Source organism: Lasioglossum baleicum, chromosome 20, assembly GCF_051020765.1.
Source record: "Lasioglossum baleicum chromosome 20, iyLasBale1, whole genome shotgun sequence".
Lineage (NCBI taxonomy): Eukaryota > Metazoa > Arthropoda > Insecta > Hymenoptera > Halictidae > Lasioglossum > Lasioglossum baleicum.
The window spans coordinates 4,858,666-4,880,669 of record NC_134948.1 but is presented as its reverse complement, the minus strand read 5'-3'; the positions used below and the strand labels follow the sequence as shown (position 1 = coordinate 4,880,669).

The 22,004-nt window shown below is 49.3% G+C and overlaps 3 protein-coding genes across 6 annotated transcripts; 2 read left to right on the top strand and 1 right to left on the bottom strand.

Annotated features, from left to right (window-relative positions):
• Positions 1-114: 114 nt before the first annotated feature.
• Positions 115-15,332, top strand: LOC143218820 (uncharacterized). Its single transcript, XM_076444281.1, has 6 exons — positions 115-256; positions 3,728-8,121; positions 12,047-12,180; positions 13,303-13,797; positions 14,222-14,476; positions 14,552-15,332. Exons 1-6 carry the CDS (start codon positions 174-176, stop codon positions 14,756-14,758), a joined length of 5,568 nt encoding a protein of 1,855 aa, XP_076300396.1. The 5' UTR covers positions 115-173; the 3' UTR covers positions 14,759-15,332.
• Positions 14,771-17,734, bottom strand: LOC143218850 (uncharacterized). Its single transcript, XM_076444373.1, has 2 exons — positions 16,800-17,734; positions 14,771-16,072 (listed from the first exon to the last, which is right to left on the bottom strand). Exon 2 carries the CDS (start codon positions 16,057-16,059, stop codon positions 15,658-15,660), a length of 402 nt encoding a protein of 133 aa, XP_076300488.1. The 5' UTR covers positions 16,060-16,072; positions 16,800-17,734; the 3' UTR covers positions 14,771-15,657.
• On the top strand, positions 17,664-21,968 carry Grip (Glutamate receptor interacting protein). 4 transcript variants are annotated; one of them, XM_076444339.1, is made up of 6 exons: positions 17,664-18,407; positions 18,686-19,197; positions 19,849-20,372; positions 20,778-21,097; positions 21,280-21,546; positions 21,650-21,968. In XM_076444339.1, the coding sequence occupies exons 2-6, from the start codon at positions 18,705-18,707 to the stop codon at positions 21,966-21,968; spliced, it is 1,923 nt and encodes a 640-aa protein (XP_076300454.1). In that variant the 5' UTR covers positions 17,664-18,407; positions 18,686-18,704. The 4 variants fall into 4 exon arrangements, with proteins under 4 accessions (XP_076300454.1, XP_076300451.1, XP_076300452.1 ...); XM_076444336.1 differs by having other exon boundaries at positions 17,668-18,407; positions 18,660-19,197; XM_076444337.1 differs by having other exon boundaries at positions 17,669-18,407; positions 18,660-19,197; positions 21,304-21,546.
• The last annotated feature ends 36 nt before the right edge of the window (positions 21,969-22,004 follow it).

Here is a 22,004-nt window from a genome sequence, read left to right as displayed (position 1 = left end):
TCCGCGAACACCTGAGGAAACTCGCGAGTCTACGATTCCGCGATTCTCACCGACGCGGTCTCAGTCGTCCCCGAGAGCGGCGAGGAACAGCTGCCACCGCGTTCTCACCCGGTGATCGATCCTAGCGGTTCTATATCTCGTTTAATCACGTGAACACCCATTGGATTCGCACGATGCCTTACTACGGGGAGGGCTTGCCCTACTACTATGGGGGTGCATTCGCCAACCACAGCTCGCTTATGACTGGAACGCCGCGGTAAGCTACTCTTTTCGCAAACTCTGACACCCTGACTGCCCCATTGTTTCCATACTGTCCTATCCGCGAGGCTCTTCACCCTAGATGCGCGATTTTCTACTCTGCGACATTCGTACCTTCGTTTTCTCACAATTTTTATATTTCTCGCGGGTTTTGCCTATCCTCTTTCTACACAAAATGCTCTCCGTACAATCTTTACAATATATTACAGTAACTAGACCGCGGAATTTTACACAAAATAATAATTGTCTGCGTTCATTACAAGATGTGGGAACTACATATACACCTATTACATTTCTTAACAGTTTTAATGAGTTTAATATAGTGAATTTTAAAATTTTTAGAATATTTTTACTGTTTTGAAATCTCTCGATCTGCTCATTTTTTTTATAAATGCATAAAATCCACAGTCTAATAATTCTGTTAAAATTGATTCAAACGATCCAGGAATGTTTAAGAAGCTGGAGGCTTTGACTGTGATCATTTCAGTGTTAAAGAGTGTACGGAGGCTTTTTCTACCGCCTGTATACCACAGTGTTCTCGGATAACAAATTCTCTGAAGGAATACAGTCTGGACGTCCTTGAAATATTTTCTAAAGCATCCTCTTCAGCGTCTCCAGTTCTTCAATATCTTCGGCACAGTTTCTCCTGAAACAGAGGGCTCGTTTAAAATAAATGGCAGACCATCGACATTTTATTTTTGTTGCCGAGCTATTTGCACAGCAGAATATATTCGCAAGAGTATAAATCTTTTTGCGTGGTCTCCCCCGCCCCCTTGACCCCCGTGATCGCCGACGGAATTTTCCTGGAAAAGCAACCGGAAAGCGATGAGATAATATTTGAATTAGAACTGGACGTTTACTCGATCGAGAGATAGAGATACTTGACAGGCATTTCGTTCGGTTTCTCTTGAAAAGCGGTGCCTCCGGCGGCGTGCTGTCATCTTAATTCGTTCTAGCATCATCTGCCAGACAATCCGGTTTGTTTTTCCTTCGCCGAGGTACGCTGGCTGGTTCCGAATATTTCTTGAACCGTTTGCAGTGTGTCTTCAATTTTATTCTTTCCGGTTCGAAATGATTCTTGAGAAACGACGACTTGGAATTGCTACCGTTCGTCAGTTCCGTTGTTAATAAAGCATAGTGCTCGTTCCTCGGATGCAATCGCGACAGTCGGGTTCGAAAATAGAGATGTCTCTCGATCCTCTGAACGCTTGTTCCTCCACAGAGCCTCTATTTCCGTCCCTTTGTCCAATATCCGAAGCAACGCGAATAACGTTCCGAGAACAACGACAAACAAACTCCTTTCTCGACGCTCTCGAGTTCTTTGTGGAAGCTTCTCTCTCGTTCTCTCTTGTTTCCGCGAACGGGACGCTGAAAAACCCGAGGAGAACTGTTAGCGCTCTTGCCAAAGAAAATTTCATTTTAGCATGCTTAAGAAAACCGCTCGGAGGGTGATCATTAGACTGCGGATTTGTCTTATTTAAAATAGAAGAATTAAAATAATTGACTATTTTCTCTATTAAAATATTTGTCTTCTGCCGCTTGCAATCGATGCAGAGGATTTGTATTTTTCGCAGAGATCCTGCGTAGTGATCATGCATTTTCGCCTAAGGAGATGGAGTTTCTCTGTTTCTCAACTTGTCGAATGACTTAGTGCTTGTTTGCAGCGGTCGCGATGATTTGCGAGACGTCTGGTCCGGTCGTTTTTGAAAATATTCCGAGGGCCAGTCTCCCAGCGTTTTCATCGGGCGTGTGTAACTTCCTCTCGTCCGCCGCTTCGGCCCCCGGTCTGCCAGTCTCTTGCAAACGTAACCATCAATCTTTCCGTCGGACTTGGAGCGTAATTGCGGCGGTGTTACCCGCGGCAATATTTTTTGGCAGTGGGAGGTTTGCGCCCGTCCCGAGCTTTTATCATGCGGAGATTGCAGAAGTCCAGACCGAGAGCCGCTATTTTTACGCCGATACGTGTTCCCCGATATGCGATCCAATACCGCTGGTTCCTCTTAATCCGTGTGATTTATTCGCCGGCCGACCGACGGATTAATCGCCGCCGTTACATTCTGCTAATGAGTTACCGGGGTTTGACGGATCGTGTGTCATATCCGACGCTTGCCAAAACCTCCTCGAGCGATTCTCTCGCTATTCTAAAGAAGCGTCTTCGTCGGTGAAACTAAAATCGCTCCCGGTTGCAAAATCTGTCATCGTTCGAAAGAATGTCGCGTCAAATCTGTATGTTTTGCATCCCACGTCGGAATCCAAAATGTTCGAAGATGTTTAACGACGCTGTAGACATTAAACTTCAGAGTGTTCTTCATCTTCCAAGTTGACCTTTCTTCCTCTTTTCTCCTTCTTCTTTCTCCAATTTCCCTGAAAAGCACAAATGCAATTAGAATCGATCGATAGGAAAATAGACTTCTGAGAAACCGAAAACGATCTCCGCACCATCGCTTAAACTTTGGGGAAAACCATAATCACTACACTGCAGATTTTAGGCATTTACGATAAGAATTTGAGACAAAGCATTTTCATTTTGCACAAAAATCCGCAGTCTAGACATCAATACAGTTCGAACGAAGATTCAGTATGGGTTGCTGACTCATTGCGTGAGATAACAACGAGGGTAAAAGCATCGTTGCAATGGTTCCTCTGTGTCATCATTCGCGTGCCCATTAGTCTCTTCTGTGTCATCGCAGGCAGGCAGGCAGTCATACGATCGATTCATGAATCGAATCGTCTGTCAATCATCCGCGGCCATGGCCGGGCCAGAGATCTAGCGGCATCATCGAGCACAGTTAACAAGTGTTCCTTCGATTCTGCAACGTAATGCACCGCGAAAACAGAGCTCTGGCATTGAAACGATGCGACGCTGAGGCTGAAGAGCTTATCAGCGGGAGTCCAAGTCGTTGCGTGTTACCGTTCTTGCACAACCCGATGACTTGCAACTACTTCTGCAACCACCATCCTAGATCCCTGGCCTCTAAACTCCTCTGGTAGACCTCTAGGTTTCCTGATGTTAAACAGACGTGGCCAACTCTTGTCATACAAGCTTTATCCTAAGTCTCTATCCCCGGAACTTGTCTACTAGACCTCCACATTTCCTGTTGAAAGATAGACATGGTCAAATTGTTGCTCGTAACAAGAATTGTTACATGACAACGGTACTGTACCTTCAAACGACACCCTAAGCCGGGGAGTTCCAACATGTTTTAGGTACTTCCCCTGCTCTTAGACTTCATCGTCTCCGCAGAACTTCGTTCCTTCGTCCCTACTGCTGTAGTGGGAAGAATTTGACTAATGGTAGGGACCTTGCGGTTCTCGGAGGAGAACAAGTTGGAACTCCCTGCCCTAAGCTCCTCCAGCGAGCCCCTAGTCTAGCTCCCAAGAGCGTTCAAGTCTAGCGTCCCCGTCGAGAGAGAAGCTTCCCACCGATAGGAGTTAAGCTACGCAAACTGACATCGAAATATCGCGCTAGATCCTTCCACACGCCATTGTCGAGGTTCTCCCCGCACCTGTCGACGATCTCGGAGTCTCCTCTGAGCACCTTGCGGCGTTACTCTCCGGTGCCGGTTCCCAGCCGGCCTAGACGCGTGATCGACACCGCGGACATCGACGTCTCAACACCCAGAGTCCACTCTGGCGACGGTACGCACCCGAGGAACCGTCTGCGTCGCGACCGACCCACGATCAAGATCCGGTCGCAAGCTTTGAAGGACAATCCCGCGTTGCGCGAGCACAACGAACGACACGAGAAGACGGTGGGCGAGCTGCTGGTGGAGAAGTTCCTGATCAAGGACAAGAAGCTGGACGATGCCGCGGAGAGGCAGGTGCAGCTGTTCCACCAGGTCAGTCTGGACCGAGAGGAGAAGGGCGAGGGGGAGGACAACTCTGGTGTCCAGCAGCAGGCAGCTAAGATCACCAGACGATTCACCAGAAGACGATCCTCCGCGGACATTCAGCTGGATCCTGAACAGTTGGAGAAGGAGATCGCGTACGCGCAGGTGGAGGCAAAGGTCCTTGACTCTTTGGTAGCTGAAGAGCAGGCGGAGATAGAGAACGAGGTACGAAGAGGGACGTTGATCAAGAAAGGGACCGTGGTCGGTCGCAAGTCCGGCACGGGGTTCTTTCGAGCACTAGATAAAGACACAGCTTCGGCTTCGGCTTCGGCTTCTCAAGGGGAGGAGGACTCCGCGACGCAGAAGATCAGGAAGAGTCTGAAGAAGGTGAAGAAAAAGAAGAGGAGCGTCGAGAAGCCACCGGATGATGATAATGAGAGGGAACGAGGTTCTAGTACATCCAGCGATGCGTCCGTCGATCTTCACGCTGGCGAGAATAAAGAGAGGAAGCTGTCCAGGTCGCAGGCCTTTAAGATCGAAGCTAGTAACAGCGTAGGAGATTTCTCTACCGTGTGGGTCAACGCGGATTCGCCCAGCGTCACTCGTGAGCAATTTCGTGAGAGCGTCAAGATCCCGGTACCTAGAAGAAAAATGGGACAGCGTAAGACCGAGCCGGACAACGTCGAGACAGTTGAAGAGTCCGAGCCCGAAGTGGTGCTGTTGCCGGTCAAGAAGTCTTACGTGAAGGACACGTCGAGGATTAGTGTCCACTGCACGGTGAAGACGCCGCCGGAGACCTTGAAGAGCGATCCGATGGACCTGAAGAGTTTGACGAACGGAGTTACTGTCTCGGAGAAAAAGGGGAAAGTGGAGAAGCCCATAGATACCTCGAAGAAAGTGGAGACAGAGACGACTACCAAAGACGTTTCTGAAGATGTTGTTACACCGAAGAAGATGACCAACGGCGTTACATCGAGGAAGATGGAGAAAGAAACTTTGAAGGACTCGGCGAAGGTGGAGGAGTCCAAGAGTTCCAAAGAGGATAATGTTCCGGGTTTGAAGAAGGAGCTGAAACAGAGTGAGACCTTGAAGAATGATTCACCTAAGAATAAGATTGCGAGCGAGGTTACCTTGAGTAAGAGGGAGAAAGAGACTTTGAAGGACTTTGCGAAGGTGGAGGAGTCTAAGATTTCCAAAGAAGATGACATCCAGGCATTGAAGAAGGAGGATGCGCTGAAGCAGGCCTTGAAGACCGACTCTCCAAAGACCCAGAAGACCAACGGAGTTGCCTGGAGGAAGAGGGAGAAGTCGGAGTCCTTGGAGGACGAGGGGAAATCCAAGAGTCCCAAAGATGATGTTGTCCCGGAGCTGAAGAAGGAGGATGCGCTGAAGCAGGCCTTGAAGACCGACTCTCCAAAGACCCAGGAGACCAACGGAGTTGCCTGGAGGAAGAGGGAGAAGTCGGAGTCCTTGGAGGACGAGGGGAAATCCAAGAGTCCCAAAGATGACGTTGTCCCGGAGCTGAAGAAAGAGAATGCGGTGAAGCAGACCTTGAAGACCGACTCTCCAAAGACCCAGAAGACCAACGGAGTTGGCTTGAGGAAGAGGGAAAAATCGGAGACGTCGGAGGAACCCAAGAGTCCCAAAGAGGATGGTGTCCTGAAGAAGAACGTGGCGATGAAACAGGAGCGTGAAGGTGTCGAGAGCGTTCCAGATTCGCCGAAGGAGGACAAAGAGACCCCGAAGGGAGAGCAGAAAAGCCCGGAGGCCCTGCGACCCAGAAATCGCGAGCCGCCCGCCCCGAAGACGGGTTCTGTGGTCTCGTCGAGCGCGACGCTAGCTGTTGACCCGCTAGCCAGTGAAAACAGCGCCAGCCTAGCGCTCCCATCGGCCGCGGACAGGCTGCCAAAACCGTCTAAAATTACTACGGATGAAAATAATGCCGTAGAAGCGCCAAAGCCAGCGTTACGAGGACCGGAGCAGCGGCTGGCGAAGGCGACGAAAACCAAGCGTGACGAAGACGTCGGGGATACGTTGCCGGGAAATAAGACTGGCCGAGCGGCGACCTTGAGCGACGCCCACACGGTCACCTCAGCCGTTCAACCATCTGATCCGGAACATCCGGAGATTCCATCAGAAATCGCAGTGATCGATGATGCAACCGGCTTGGTCGATATCGTAACGAAATCGACCTTCTCCGAGAAGACAGAGGACTCGAAGTCTAGCTTGATCGATGATGCTGCGAATAACAAGGTGAACAAATCAGTTGCCGAGGAGGAGCCCAAGGGACCGTTCAGAGTTATCAAGAGGCCCGCGAAGATCGAGCCAGTGCAATTTCCCTGGAGGAAGAAGAAGGTCAACGAAACCCCTTCCGAACCCAAGGATCCAGTTAGCAGTTCTGAACAGAAGTCTCCGAATAAAACAGTGACTAACGAGAGTCTACCGAGCAAGATACCGGTGGACAAGCAGCAGAAGGTGGTAGAGTATTCAGAGGATCCACAGAAACCGGAAAATACCACAGCAACCGCAACAAAGACAGAGGACTCGAAGACAAGCTTGATCGAGGATGCAGCGGATACCAAGGTGAACAGGTCTGGTGCCGACGAGGAGCCTAAGGGCCAGTTGAAGGCTGCGAAAAGGCCGGCGAAGACCGAGCAAGTTCCCTGGAGGAAGAAGAAGGTGAACGAATCCAAGGATCTCGTTACCAGTCCTGAACCGAAGTCTCCGAAGAAGATAGTGTGTGAAGAGACGGCTCCATCGAGCGTAATACAAGTGGACAAGCAGAAGGTATTCGAGTGTTTGAACGGTGAGACTGGTAACGCGTTGTCGAAGAGCACGTCGACCGAGTCGATCGACTTCTGGAGCGAGATCAAGGGCCCGGATAGTCCGCTGGTGACGAAGGTGGCGAAGGGATTGAGTTTCCCTGGCGCGATGAACGAGTTCGAGAACCCCGCGGAGAAAGAGGAACAACTGGATAAGAAAAAAGAGAGCGTTGCTAAAATAAGCGTCGCCGGCGTCGGCACGCCGCAGCTCAGTAACGTTCCCGTGATCGGCCAGGAACCCGAGGAACCGATGGAGTCCGTCGCGAAGACCGGCCCCAAGGAGCCGAAGAAGCGAAAGAACTTGTCGATACAGATCGATCGAACTGTGGACGCGTACTCGACGATCAAGAAGACTCCGCTGAGGAGGGAGGACTCGGTGGCGTCCACGATCTCTGGTAGATCGGTCGGTAGTACGCCTGACACATCGGTACCTGGCTCCCAGGTGGCCACACCTGTGTACGACGTATCGGTGCCGTTGATAAACATTGTGGATGCAGCTACACCGACGAACGCTGATCAGCCGTTGCATCCTGAAGAGGATGACGAGGCTAGAACGCCGACGAACGAGTGGCCGGACAGTGGTCTGTCTAAAATGTCCAAGTGGGAGAATCATAGTGATCTGTCCAACGTTGATCAGATAGACAAAGACGCTACCCCAGTACCCTCCAAGGTCAATAGTGTGGTTGGCACTCCGGACGACACACCTCAAGGCACTCCTGAATCGTCTAAAAAGAAGAAAGTGGTCAGAAAGAAGAAGGCTTCAACGACCAAGAAGAGTTCCGGTAAGGACTCTAAAAAGGAGTCCAAGAAGGAGGCTAAGGACTCGAAGAAGAGCTCAGCGAAGTCCCAAGAGAGCCTGAAGCCAGCTATAGAGTCCAAGTCCTCCTCCAAAGCTAATCAGAAGCAAGCCAACCCCAGCCCCAAACCTCTCGATCTCATCAGGATGTTTTATACTACACCTTCGGCTCTGTTAACTGCTACACCGAGAGACCTATCCAAAGTACGCAGAGCTAAGATCAAGAGGAGGAAGCATCATTCGAGGACACCGTCGGTTAGCAGCGACAGCACCGGAAGCACCACCAGCACAGCCACCACTGGAAGCACCGACGGAAGCAGATCCACCTGCACGGAGCTCGACGAGGACCCTGATAAGAGGATGAACTCCACCAGGAGCAATGACTCCGGATTCGACGGATCGCCGAGGATATCTAGTACTTGCTCTTTGAGAACCGATGGGTCGTCCCCTAGATTGTGTCGTCTTTTATCGCTAGACCGTGGATTTTTATATTTTCACTCTTTCTCGTATTCGATCCAGTATCTCACTTTCTTATCAACATGGCACAATGTTAAAAAACGACACGATTTATGGGACAACCTAATATTTTTGATCCCCTCCCTTCGTGCCCCTCCCAAGACCCCCTCTGTGCAATTGTGATACAATCCATTGTTTGTCTAGTTTTCTAGCGCAGGCGTGGCCAACGAAGCCACGCCCCTTCGAGATACGATTGCCCCCAGGAGCAAAGAGCGATCGTTGCCCGCGCCTGCACTAGCGAGTGTCCACGCGGTTTGTTGCTTGTGTGCTCTGTCGACTAAAAACGTTTTTCTGGAGCCGATGTGTAACACGATACTCGAAAGAACATCCCAGTATTTTTTAACACGTGTGCTTCTCTCGACTCATCCTCTGTCGTTGAACCTGCATCCTAATTCCTCTCCTGGTTCTTCTACGGAACATTGCCACTAAAAAGATTAACCGTTACCAAATTGAATTTGCGACCATTAAAATGAAAAGCTGTTTCTACTAACGTTCCCTCGCCTCGTTGAACCTGCTCGCCGCATGCCAGTGGCCCGGTGCTTCGTCTTTCTGCCTTTCTGCTTGCACACTTGCTCGAAGTTCGACTTTAAAAATACACGTTGGTCATAACTCGTCATTCGACACGGCGTTTTTAAACGGCGAAGGGAAATTCGCGTTGGACGGATGCCAAACACGCCTGACAGCTAATTGCACCGTGCGAACGTTCCCAAGAAATTGGAAAGGCGATCGGTTTCGTTCTCGTGCGACTCTGGAAACAAAGAAATGTCCACGTTGAAAAATTCTGGCACTTTGTCTCGTTCGACTTTTGCGATTTTCTTTGTGAGAAACTACGAAGCATTTCTCTTTGCAATTTTCAGAATATTTTATCTCGCGTTTAAAGAACATGTACTGACTTTTTTCTTGAACAATATTTCATATTATAGAGAATCATATTATATCTCAGATATTATATCAGATATAATAAATGTCTCGACAGCTGATGAGTATTGCAATGAACGCAAACAATGTTTCTTTCGCATAAAACTCCGCAGCGTTTACGCGACGATGTAGCTTAATCGGTAATCATTCGGTATTTCTTCGGAAGAGGCGAACCCGGGCGATTCGACGTTACATAAGGTCGTTGCCACAGTGTCAACGACACCGTACGCCAATTTATTTACAACCGGAAGTGCGGTCGCACCAGCGGGAATTCAACGCGGATCCTTCCTGGTCTCCTCTCTTGGCTTCGATGCTTGAAAACAGGTGTCCTTGGGACAGAGCTTAGGCGTCTTCGAGCCTCGGTCCAAGTGCATATAACAATTACTCTGTACCAGGAATGGTGAACCGTTCGCGGTGTTGATCCGGGACTGGTCCAAGCATGGTTGAACAACGCGGCGTACAACTATTTATAAAACGCGGCGCAGTTTCATAACAATATTCAAGGCTTCCCGATGCATCCGGGAGATGGTGCGAACGAGACTTTCGCGTTAAATTTAGCGGGACGTGCACAATAATTAGGCAGCGCCTCGCGAGAATCCGCAATGTGTTTTCGCGAACGGTCGCAACGCGGGAAACGAGAATCTCCGAGCGGGCAAGTTCGAAGTGAGACGCCGCGCCGAGAAAATTGATGAAATGGTATACATTAATCTTAAGAATTAATTAACGCGTCAGCTACTTAATATTTCTTCAAACACGCGGCAAGAATCAATTGTTTTCTAAGCTTCTTCGGGGTGTAGAACATTCATCGAGAGTCCCATAGAATATTAGGGAAATTAATTTTAAGCTCAGAGAATTGCCAGAGCAACAAAACTGCTTCTATAGAAACTTGGTCAGTACATGGATTCATTTATGCACAAGCCTCCGCGAAAGTAAATCGAGATCTCAATAAATGCATTTTTTTAATATCTAGAGCAGTGGTTCTTAAACTTATGTAGTCCGGGGTCCCCCTCTTGAACAACATTTCTTTTGCGGACCTCATCCCAACCCTAGGCATATTATAATTTGAAACATGAAAGTTTTCTTTCGCAAAAATGTCTGTTAATGTCAAAATTGTTTCGCGGACCTCCTCAGGGGTCCGCGGACCACAGTTTAAGAACCACTGATCTAAAATAAGATCTGGTGTTAAAACATTTCTCATCTTTCGGTAAGAAGAATTGCACAATCGAGGAATTTCGCAAAAATCCTAGATTTGCGGAGATGGTAGGAGTCGATTCCGCCGACGCACAGGCGGTCCATTTCTGTTAACAGTATGTACATTGTATCGCTAGAATCGAAACTGTATCCTCTCCAAATGATTCCGCGTTTTCGGCGTCAGTGTCCAAGAAGCATCGAGAGGCAACAGATATCCGTGTGCATTTGTTCGAGGCGAAGAGGTAACCAGATCGATTGAAAACGAACGAATCAGTGAATCGAATCTCTAACGAAACCGTTGAAACAAACAGATTGCGACATGGCGTGCCACAAGAAATGCGAAAAGCTCACCGGGAACCTTTGCGGGTTGAATCAAAAGCTCGTGGCGGAGGCTTTGCAGGCGGTGAAGAGGGGTGAGTGAGTGAGCGAGAGAGAGAGAGAGAGAGAGAGCGAGAGCGCGAAAGAGAGAGACCGTCAACACACGATGCACCGAGTCGGTTCAAGTTCGAAAATTCTATTTAAAAGCGGCCGTCTAGTTGAAAGCTCGGACCGAATGACGCAGAACTGTCTTCGCGGAATTTCAGAGACCGCTTCTCGGATCCCGGATCCATCTACATCTCTCGAAAATTCGTTTCGAAATGCTGAATCTTTTCCAGAGCATTTTTCGCGAACGCATTTAGACTACAAATTACTTCATTCCTAACTTGACGCGTTTCTTATCCGTAAACGTGTAAGAAATGTTTATTTTGCTTAAATATCCGCGATCTACCTGCCAGTTAATATCAGTTAGCGAGTTTCATAACGTCAAGTGGAATTGTGAACCAACAAATGAACAAATTAATCGCGGTTTAGCTGGCGATCCATGGAAAGCGTGTGGAAAGTATGCGGATAGCGTGTGGACAGCGCGCGGCTTTCGCGAAATTTGGCCCGGTTGACATTTTTCGAAAATAGCAGTGACCGTGGCGGTGTGACGCTCTCTCTCGGCAGCGACACTCAGGTTGACGCGTGTGATCGATTAGGGGACAAGCAGAGCTAGAGCAGTGTCGACGTCGTTCACCGATTTAACGGTGATGTAATTTTGATAACGGCCGCGAAAATTATTTATTGGCTTGCCAACGGATTTATGACATCTACGTGGAAGAGGAAGATCGGCGTAGTCGTGGATGAATGCACTTGCACTCGCAGCTTGCACGTTCGCCGTGCCAGCCAAGTCTGATACCGCGGCCAACTATCGTCGACCACCAAATCGCTGTTTCCCGGAGTATTGTTTTTAGAAAATCATGCTGATTTGTACACGGTGGTTCGACACGCGGTTCGGCAGCATTGACAATTGGACTTATTGCAAAGACATTTATCGATGAATCGCAGACTCGGTTGTAAATGTTCTTTGTCGACCAGTGTTGTAAAATTCGCTTTTCCCTGTCCACGCAGATTCGTCGTTGTCATCCTACCGCCAACGCGTTTGCTACCAAAGAGAAATTATAATTAGACCGCAGATTTTTATGAAAAATGATAATTGTCAAGATCAATTACAAGATACAGTTCGCTGTCCGAGGGCTAATGTACTTTTGCGTAAAAATCTGCGGTCTAACGCATTGCACCCCGATCTGTTTAACAAAATATCTCGCTATCCAACAACAGTGTGTGCCTCCCCGTGTGAGCTCTATTAACACATATGTCTGCGGATTAACGGAGGATTTTCGCGAAATTCGCAGCACCCTCGCAATCGTCGGACACCCAGAGGAACTCGGACTCGTCGGACCACTTCCCCAGCGGGCGTATCACGCCGCCAGCGACCAATCTGCCAAGATTCAAGAAGTACGCCGTCACCGACTTCAATTTCCGCAAGGTGAGTCGATTGTGTGTCTCTCCGCGAAGAAAGAGGGCCGACGTTCAATTTCCGTCGCTCGGACTCCGGGTGTAGAAATAGTCGCGCGCGCGCATCGGTTACCGGGAAACCCGGAGGAAGAAAGTCGTTCGAGAGTCACGCGGTGCACGCCTAACTACCTGCAAATATAGTTTCCGGAAATTTACGAGCCGCTCGGTTGAACCACGCGTTTGGCTCGGCAGCTCGTGCCTCCGCGAAAGCTAATACGGATCACGTGTACAACGGGATCACGTGAACCCGCTTGACTCACGGGCCGCTGTCGCGATATCGATTAGCGATTCTCCGATTCGCATATTTTCTATTCACGCAAAGAGTCGCAGTGACACCCTACTTGTTTGTAGTATGCCAGCCGTGAGAGTCGTGCAAACATTCTTCGACCAGTGAATCAAAAACAATGCAACGGTGTTTTCTTACTGTTTCGCATTTGATCCGTTCATTTTCTCCATAAACGCATCAAATACGTCTAGTAATAAATCAGAAATTCCAAGTGCAAATTATTGTAGCACGGAATGATTAAAATGAAATACGTTGCCGCATTCCATTGTAGTTTATGAATATGACAGAGACCGTATTCACGGTTGTGAAATATCAAATGAATGCGGGTTGGACATCATGCTCAGGATTATCCGGACGGGTCAGCGAGACTCGGAGCGCGACGAGGACGCCGTTCTCGCGTCCCTTTGCATATTCGCCAACGAGCGAATTTATTCGCGAGAATGTTTAAAACAGACACGATTTCACGGCGGGCCACCACGCAAATAGATCACCCGAATTAGCACCACGCAACGCATTATTTTTAACGGGCGGGGGCACTATCTCACGTGCGGCACTCTCTCGCTTTAGCCGCATGAACTTTCCACCGTGTGCCGGTTCCTCGGCCCTTTACAGACCCGGATTATCCCTACTCCTGTCCATCGACGAAAGCTTCGATCATTTTGCGAGGATCCCTCACCTGAAACGTCGGGAAAAGCTGTAGTCGCCGATAATGATCTCTAAAAAGTAGACTGCTATTCGGGAATGTCTATATATTATTCTCAACTTGCAAATAATTATTAGCAAACCCTGAAACGTTGTGAATTACAGGTCCTGGGTAAAGGCAGCTTCGGCAAGGTACTCCTGGCCGAGCTGAAGGGCACAGAGTGCGTCTACGCGGTGAAATGCCTGAAGAAGGACGTGGTGCTAGAGGATGACGACGTAGAGTGCACACTGATCGAGAGGAAGGTCCTGACCCTGGCGACCAGGCACCCGTACCTCTGCCACCTATTCTGCACTTTCCAAACGGAGTCTCACCTGTTCTTCGTTATGGAGTACCTGAACGGTGGCGACCTGATGTTCCACATTCAGAAGTCGGGCCGGTTCTCCGAGACACGGGCCCGTTTCTATGCAGCGGAGATCTGGTCCGGCCTGAACTTCTTACACAAGAAAGGAATCGTCTACAGAGACCTGAAGCTGGACAATGTCCTGCTGGACTTTGAGGGACACATCAGGATCGCAGACTTCGGCATGTGCAAGCTGCAGATCTTCTTGGACAGGACAGCGGACACTTTCTGCGGGACGCCGGACTACATGGCTCCCGAGGTAGCAAATTCTGCAAAATGCAAAACAAGTCAAAATTGCATCTGTCTATTTTCTTAATTATGAGGCGCTCGTTCGCCAAACTTCATTTTTACAAGTTCTTTCTACCGTTGGCACTCGTTGGTACTCTAAGCCGAATTGTTAGCTATACTTTGCACTCGGGTGCGGGGCGACTCTGAGACGCCACTAAAAATTGTTATAGTCGGAGGGTCGCGGGAAACGAAGAATGGCGATTCGAGAGAATTAACGAGGCCTAGAAAGAATCCTCTGTAACTGTTCAGTACAGGGGTCAAGATACCTAGATTCTAAATTTACACGGCCAGTTGGCCAGTGGTCTTGTGCAAGCAAGGGTTGAGTCAACAGTGTTTCAAATAACAACAATCCGTCAGTCTGGTCGAGTTATCCGGCGCTCGTTTCCGCATTGCAGATCATAAAGGGACTGAAATACAATCAGGCGGTGGACTGGTGGTCGTACGGCGTGCTGCTCTACGAGATGCTGACGGGACAGTCGCCGTTCTCCGGCTGCGACGAGGACGAGCTATTTTGGAGTATTTGCAACGAACGGCCGTTCATACCTCGGTACCTCAGCCAAGACTCCACGGACATGCTGCTCTGTCTTCTGGAGAAGGACTCCGGCAAGAGGCTGCCCGGACACGACATCGCCTATCACGCTTTCTTCCAGGTACCATCTGAAAAACCGGGATCTGTTAGCATTCCCGTGATTAAGAATCGTAGTTAAGAACGAACAATGTTTCAGTCGTTACCATGGGACCGTCTGGAGAGGAGGCAGCTGGAGCCACCGTTCAAGCCAGCGCTGGAGCACACATTGGATACCAAGTACTTCGACACAGCGTTCACCGCCGAAAGGCCGCGGCTGACACCTGTACCTGAACAGATCCTCACCTCGATGGACCAGGGTGTGTTCCGTGGGTTCTCCTACACGAACCCGAACGCAACAGACTGAGGGGTCGTATAGTTATCGGGGGGACTCAAACGAAAAAAAAAAATAAGAAGAACAGACTATACAGTTTCGCGTCGACGGGGTCCGACGAGTTGTGTTGTTTGCAACCCACACGGGTGGCAATGATCTGGTTCACAACCACCTGGATACAGATTCAGTCCCCTTTGCAGGAGAAGCCACGGGATAACGGAGTTTCTCTCGGGACCGAAATCTGAACGTGCGGTTTTCACGGCAGAGGATTCCGACACGAAAAAGAACACCGAGACGACGTTCCTGAGCCGCTTGTACTCGCCGAGGAGTTGGGCGGACAGCGATCTATTGCTAGGTTTTGTATAACGTAGAGGCCGCGTTGCGTCGATAGAGAGCGGTTAGACTATGCAGAGGGGAGTCGAACGGTGTTCGAGCCTTCGGCAGAGTCCCAGTGTATGTACCTTATTTTCTACGCGAATCTCTGCCGAACGCCTCGGCTCCCCCTAGTGTTCCGTCTTTTATAAACCCTTGGCCAGACGTGGGACCTCGCGTGTCCCGCCAACCGGCCAAATAAATCGTCTGTTTCAAATAAAACATGTGGACAATCTCCGACGAGTTCATCATTCCCGCTCGTACTTATTTTTATATCATAAATGCGTCAAATCCCTGAGGCAGCTGTGTAGCTTCGTCAGGGGGTTGACGAGACACTGATAGCTAGGAAAATAATTCCACTTGGACACGGCTTACACCCTCCACAGTGAGAACTGTAAGGCAACGTGCTCTACTCAATTATAGTGCTCGGCACGTTCAGTGTTAATAACGCGTCCGCGGATCAAAGTGGAGAACGAACCTAGGGACCGGAAGACGACCGAATCGCGGCGAGTAAATTTCAAGGCAATTACCCAGCGTTATGCTATGCCGCGGTCAAGTTATTAATACTCGAACAAGATTATTATTTCCGTCGCCGATAGACAGTGCTTCGTCTTCCACGCTGTAAACGACGACGACTTCTTCTTCTTCTTCTTCGTCCTGCGTTTCCGGTGCTCCTGTCTCGCGGCTCTCTCCGATTTGCTCGATTTTCCCTCGTTGACCCTAAACTTTCCATTCGACTCCCACGTGTTTTCTGCTCTTTCTCCGTTTCCAACCCTCCTCTCCCTTCTTCCCTCTTCAGCACGACGTTTTCTTCTGCTCGTTGGCCGCGCACACTTGGCTCTTCGCGCTGACTGCACGCTAACTTTAGCACGCCGAGGAATTGGCGAACCACCATGTTTGCCAGCGGACAACGAGAGCCTCTTTCGCGACGCTTTCGGCTGATAACGACGATCGGCTGCCATAATCGAGTGCCACCTGAAAGACGAGCAGATCGTTAAACACTTTTTCTGAGAAGCAGCTTCGTCTACCGACTACTAACCCATAGTCGGGCGTATTTAACGGATAGCTCAAGTCATTCATAATTGGACCACAGCTGCAGCGAAACGAAGAATCGCGTCGTTGAGAGCAAACTGTAATGAAATAGCCTTTTGTTCGAAAATTTTGCAGATTCAAACGTCTGTGCGGATGTTAAAAAAATTTGTTTTAAAGAACACGGAAAATTTAGTGATCCTTTAATTTTAACTAGAGAACCTAGGTGCTTCTCTTGGTCGAGAATATTTCAAGCGTCTAGAACCGTAGTTGCGTGTCCAAATTTTCAGCAATTTATTCGCCAGAACAGATTTAGCAAGTTCATAGTCGCCGTTCGAGCGCAAAGGGTTAAAATAACTCCGGACAAGAGGACACCTCTAGCGGTCAGAGTGGCAGCTAATGAGACAATTAACCGGGTAATTGATCCAATTGCTCCATTCCGACACGCTTGGGTCCCGGGCGCGAGATTAATTACCCGATAAGCGTTCGAGATCCGCTTAAGCTCTCGAAACCAAAATCGTTTAACCCTTTGCACTCGTAGCTATTCTAATTCGGAAACCGAATTTTTCTTCCTGCCTGGAATATTTTCATTTTACATGAGTTTCTTAATTTTATCGATATAAAACTGACGTAATACCTCTTAATAATTTATTGAATACAAAGAGTTAACTACCTTTAGGAATCTTGCTTTCGGCTGTTCAAAGGCTTGCTGTTAAACGGTTCCTCCAGCTTATCTCTCGAAAACGGAAGAGCAACCGAGTGAAAGGTCAAAGGAAGAACAACGATAAAAGGTGGGTTTCTGCGAACCAGAGATCGGATCAGTAATTCCAACGGAATGGAGACGGAGAGAGAGAACGTGATGAAGCGAGCGGCTAAACAGCTCGGAATTGAAAGGAGAAGAGATTTAAAGAGACGCAGAACGCCGCAAAAACTGACGCGCTAAGAGGATCGGTCAATGGACCCTGAATCCGCTGAATCTTCTTGCTCTACTCGATGTATCGCTCCGCTATTGCCAACAGATTCCTCTCTGTCGATCTTCCACACGCCAATCGTTCTCAACACTCAATTAAATTTCTAAATTCTTTTTTTCAATATTAAAAAGAAATTGAAGCTTTGCTAAATAAAAAGACTATTAATTCAATAGATTACCAACAGACTTCTTACGATTTAATAAAACCATTAAAGAGACGAATCAATTCCTATTTGCTTCCCATGTCTTGCAATGCATACGATTTTTGTTTTGCATAAGTCTAGGTTAGGTCCAGCCTATTTCCCGACATGAATATATTTTAATTAATTTCTATTTTATAAAAAGACGTCCCAGCGTGTATCGCTTTCCCCGAACGTTGTTGGAACATTTACCAAGGCGACGCAGAAAATCGTCGAGAGTTTTAACGAGAATCGCAGGCTTATTTGACGCGATGCAGCGACTGCGGGGCGCCGCGCAGGGCCGCATCTTCACCAGAAGATTGCGAGGGTGTCGCCGGTATAAATAGACATCCGCGTCCGCTTGAGCATGCGGCCCTACGTCGTCGAGCTATTTTCGAGAGGAATCGCCACGCTCGTCACAGTTCTCCGCGCTCAGTTTCAACGAGTTTCGTCCGGCAAGAAGCAGGCCGCTTCGTCGGCTCCGCGAACGAACAAACGTGCTGTTTACCTCGCGAGCAAAAAGACACGACAACCGGTCGATTGTCACGGTCCTCTGGCTCCTCTTCGTCTTCTCGTGGCGACCCTGCGGGAAACAACGGTTTTTAAATCGGTGCCGACTCGATGGAGATTGATTTTGCTACGCGGTTGGATACGTTTGGAGCTGCGATAAAAGATACAGAGATATTAGAATTTGGTGTGCTACAGTGGAGCGGGAATAGCAGTGCAGTTTCATTCGATTATTTCCACGTATCCATTATGAAATAATAGTTTCATAATTTCTTCGTAACTTCGTATATCTACGCTCCGCTTTCATCATCGCTCCGATCGTCTATCGCAGCTCCAAGAGAGACGATATACCCTTACGAATCAACCGACCACTCGTGCCGCGGAACCTCTTGAAATAAATCGTAGTCGAGAACTTATGTTCTTCCGAAAATAAATACCGATGAGCCAGCCGGCGTCGAACTGTAACAACGAGTATCGGTGAGCCTGTGTCTCTATCTCTCTCTCTCTTCGAAGGATGCAAACTTTGTGGACCTAGATCTATCTGTAGGATCTTCGCCGGGTGGTTCTCTACCAGCGATGCGAATCGTTCCCAGCGCGACGACCGTCCCTGGAAAATACAGACAAGGTACGCTTCCGCTCGAAAAGATAGCACGCGGGTGCTATCATCGGGTTCTCAAAGGGAAGATCTCGAAGCGACGCGACTCCGGGTCCTAAGAAAACTTCAGGACCAAAAGTAGTATTTTTGAAAAATCGATTCCAACTAAAATTTGTAGGTTTATCATTTTTGCGCTACTAAAGTTTCATTCGAGACCTTGAGAAGCTTCGAGACGTTCTCCTGAGAACCTGACGACAGCAGGCGCGCTGCCTTTTTGTCCAGGAGTGTAGACAGTCGAGGATGTTCAGCTCGCTGAGACTGGCGACCATGCGATCGCACAAGAGCCGCGCTAGGCCCGGAAGCGTGGCCACGTCCGCCAGTTCCGATTCGGCCAGGGCCGAGGATCTTTCTCCTCAGACCTACCATCCATCCAGCTTCCTGCTGCTGGACGATCCCGACAGTCCTGTCTCGGTGCCATCCGGAGTGTCGTCCAAGGTCGCTCAGGTCAGGGTCGAAAGAGAAGGTGGTAGCCTCGGGGTCACCCTCAGAGGAGGAGTCTCGAGGGCGTTGGTGGTCACCGGGGTGAAATCCGACGGACCTGCGGCAAAAGAAGGCAGAGTCAGACCTGGGGACAGACTTCTAGCGGTCGACGACACCGAGCTCAGGGGTCTGACTCTAGCCGAAGCTCAGAGAGCGCTCAGGAGGAGCTCGGACGCGCCGGTCGCATCCCTCACCATCGAGTACGACGTCGCCAACATGGAGGAAGCGAGGGCTGCCACCTCAGGACCTCTCCTGGTACAGCTTGAACGCGGTCCTTCTGGTACACCTTCCACTTGCTATTACCACCCCTGCCGGAAAGTATTCGATCAATGAATCAAATCAAAAAATCATTCGCGTATTTATTGAAAAAAGTTACAGCGACGATCGAATACTTTCTGCCAGGGATGTACAAGGGGACCACTGACTTCCAGCACTTTGTGAAACCGGCTTTCCCACAGTTGGGCTTTTTCAGCCGATTTACAAAGTAAATAAACCAGCGCGGCACTCGATAAAGCGCAAACAGTGCTCCCAACGGGTAATTATAGACTGTCGGGGTAACTAAATAAAGATTGCGGCCAGGACTTTGACTGTTTACATCGGTACACTTCCACGAACCGAATGCAAAGGGTCCGGGTTCTATTTCTGACCCCTAATTACCCCGGCTTGCGAGCTTGTTAGATCTTCCGACCCAGCCTCCGCGTAAACGCCACTCGAGCAACGGTTTCTGGAGACGGTTAACCCCTTCGCTACCGTGAACGAGAAATCGTTCACCCTAACAGACAGTGGTCTTTCATTTTGATCGGCACACTGCGAGAGTTTATGATATAGTTTCATTGAAATATATATATCCATATCTAGCTTCTATATCTTACAATTAGACGTCTCGTCGACGTTAGCTAAGGGACCAACCCTGCGATGCATACAATTACAGGGGAGCTGGGATTGACGGTCCGAGAGACGACGAACGGGGTATACATCGAGAGTCTGCGACCGGCTAGCACGGCGGACAGGTGCGGAGCTTTGCAGCCAGGTGATAAACTCCTGGCTGTCGACGAGACGCCGATCCAGGACGCTCTGACGGCAGCGAAGCTGCTCAGGAACAACTTCGACAACTCGAGGATCGCCAGGCTGCAGATCCTGCCGAGGCCGCCGAGCGCCTCTCAGAGGACAGTGAAGAGAAGAGCGCAACCGCAGGCGCAGCAGTCCTCGAATCAGACCCTGCAGACCAAGGAGAGCCTCACCGTTGTTTTGAGGCCTGATCACAAGGGTTTCGGTCTGGCCTTGAAGCCTGCGGAGGATCGCATCGGATACGTTGTCAGCCTGCTGGAGGCTGGCGGCCCGGCAGAACGCAGTGGAGTCTTGCTACCCGGTGACAAAGTGTTGGCAGTGAACCGGAGGTTCCTCAGGGATCTACAACCGGCCGAAGTCAACGCCATTTTGGAGACCTCGCAAGTTGTGAGCATTTTTTAACGCTAGAAATCTCAGCAGTTCTAAACAGAAAGACAACAGACGTCGATTTTATTGACACTTTCGTGAGAGATAGTTCTCGAAAAATATTTCACACATGTTTCTTTTATCGGTCAGTAACTCGAGTATGTTCCCCTTGTTAGTTACAGTGTTACAGGCAGATGCTGATGTGTCATTGCTTCTCGAACACTATACCTACCACGGTGAAATAACTTGTTTTTCTCACTTTACAATCATTTAGAGTTATATGGACGCTTCCACGGGACACGACTAGGTTTAGTGTCGAAGTTATGAGCCACAGTTTGAAGAAGATTTATGCTAGCGCGTGTCTGGCTTTAGGAGAACTCTCTGTCTGGTTTATTGTAAGAGATAAAACGCAGCTATTTTCGGCAGATCGAGTTGGTGATCGAGTACAAGGTCGGTGGACCGGTGGTGCCCAGTTCTGGAGTGTTCACTGTGCGAGTAGCGAGGCCGGTCGGTGGTCAACCGGACGTCGGTCTAACGGTGAACGAGGATCTGATCATCACGGAGGTCCGCAAGGGTTCCCTGGCTTACAGAACGGGCAGCTTGGCCCCTGGCGATAGGCTACTCGCGATAGACGGACAAAAACTGGACCCAGGTGACCTCAGACAAGCCGCGCAATTGTTGCACCGACCGGGTAGCTCGGTGATCGCGCTAACTGTCAGGAAACCGGACCCAGTTACGGAGAACAGGTAACGGAAGCTTTATGGCAAATTCTGCTTCTGACTGACTGCAAAATTCGGACTTGTACAAAGCGCTTGCACGAAAGTCTTCAATGCTAGGACTACTATATAGACAGTAATGTTTAGACTACGGATCTTTATGCAAAATTCTTTTAATCTTTTTACTGTCTGTACATGCATAAAATCCGCAGTCTAATAATGATAGAAGGATACAGGACTATTGGACAGCTGATAGAGGATCTTTCCAGAGACTCCAGTATAGGGAGCGACACGACTCAACAGTACTCTAGCGGACTTCTACGGCCAGCGAGGGGAAGTCTTCCTAGCGTGGACAGTGCGGTGGATTCTTGGGGAGAGCTGGGAGAGAATAGCGGAGCAGGTCCAGAGATTTTGAGACTGTGGGATACTGCGTCCGTGGACAGTGGCCAGCTGGATCTGCCGATGCCGCCTTACCCTGGGTAATACAAGCATACAACGTATAAATAAGAAATTCTAGACATTCAGGAACAGACTTGAATAAAATATTAACAACGAAGTACATTGTATGTCTGTTACGGCTAGGCCGCAGGAACGCAACAGCTCGGACAGGCCGCAGCAGATAGTGCACGTGTCGTTGCACAAGGATCCGGTGTACGAGGACTTTGGGTTTTCGGTGTCGGATGGATTGTACGAGCGGGGGGTTTATATAAATCGTCTGCGACCCGGTGGCCCCTGCGACGGCGTTCTTAGACCTTTCGACAGGATCCTGAGAGTGAACGAGGCCAGCACCGGGGACTGCGACTGCTGCCTGGCTGTTCCGTTGATCGCCGCAGCCGGTTCACGGTTGGATCTGACTATCGCCAGACCGATGTCCCCTGTTAACATCATGAAAACGCTATAGGACAAAAGGGATAAAGGCAGCAACTCGACGATTAGA

What these genes read in the sequence shown, in the direction of transcription:
- LOC143218820 (XM_076444281.1), top strand. Translation starts at nt 174, where the DNA reads ATGCCTTACTACGGGGAGGGCTTGCCCTACTACTATGGGGGTGCATTC. An exon ending in CGGATCGCCGAGGATATCTA is followed by an intron (nt 8,122 to 12,046) that starts GTACTTGCTCTT and finishes CGAAATTCGCAG; the next exon opens with CACCCTCGCAATCGTCGGAC. An exon ending in CCTATCACGCTTTCTTCCAG is followed by an intron (nt 14,477 to 14,551) that starts GTACCATCTGAA and finishes ACAATGTTTCAG; the next exon opens with TCGTTACCATGGGACCGTCT.
- LOC143218850 (XM_076444373.1), bottom strand. Translation starts at nt 16,059, where the DNA reads ATGGCAGCCGATCGTCGTTATCAGCCGAAAGCGTCGCGAAAGAGGCTC.
- Grip (XM_076444336.1), top strand. Translation starts at nt 18,678, where the DNA reads ATGTTCAGCTCGCTGAGACTGGCGACCATGCGATCGCACAAGAGCCGC. An exon ending in TTTTGGAGACCTCGCAAGTT is followed by an intron (nt 20,373 to 20,777) that starts GTGAGCATTTTT and finishes TATTTTCGGCAG; the next exon opens with ATCGAGTTGGTGATCGAGTA. An exon ending in CCGATGCCGCCTTACCCTGG is followed by an intron (nt 21,547 to 21,649) that starts GTAATACAAGCA and finishes TGTTACGGCTAG; the next exon opens with GCCGCAGGAACGCAACAGCT.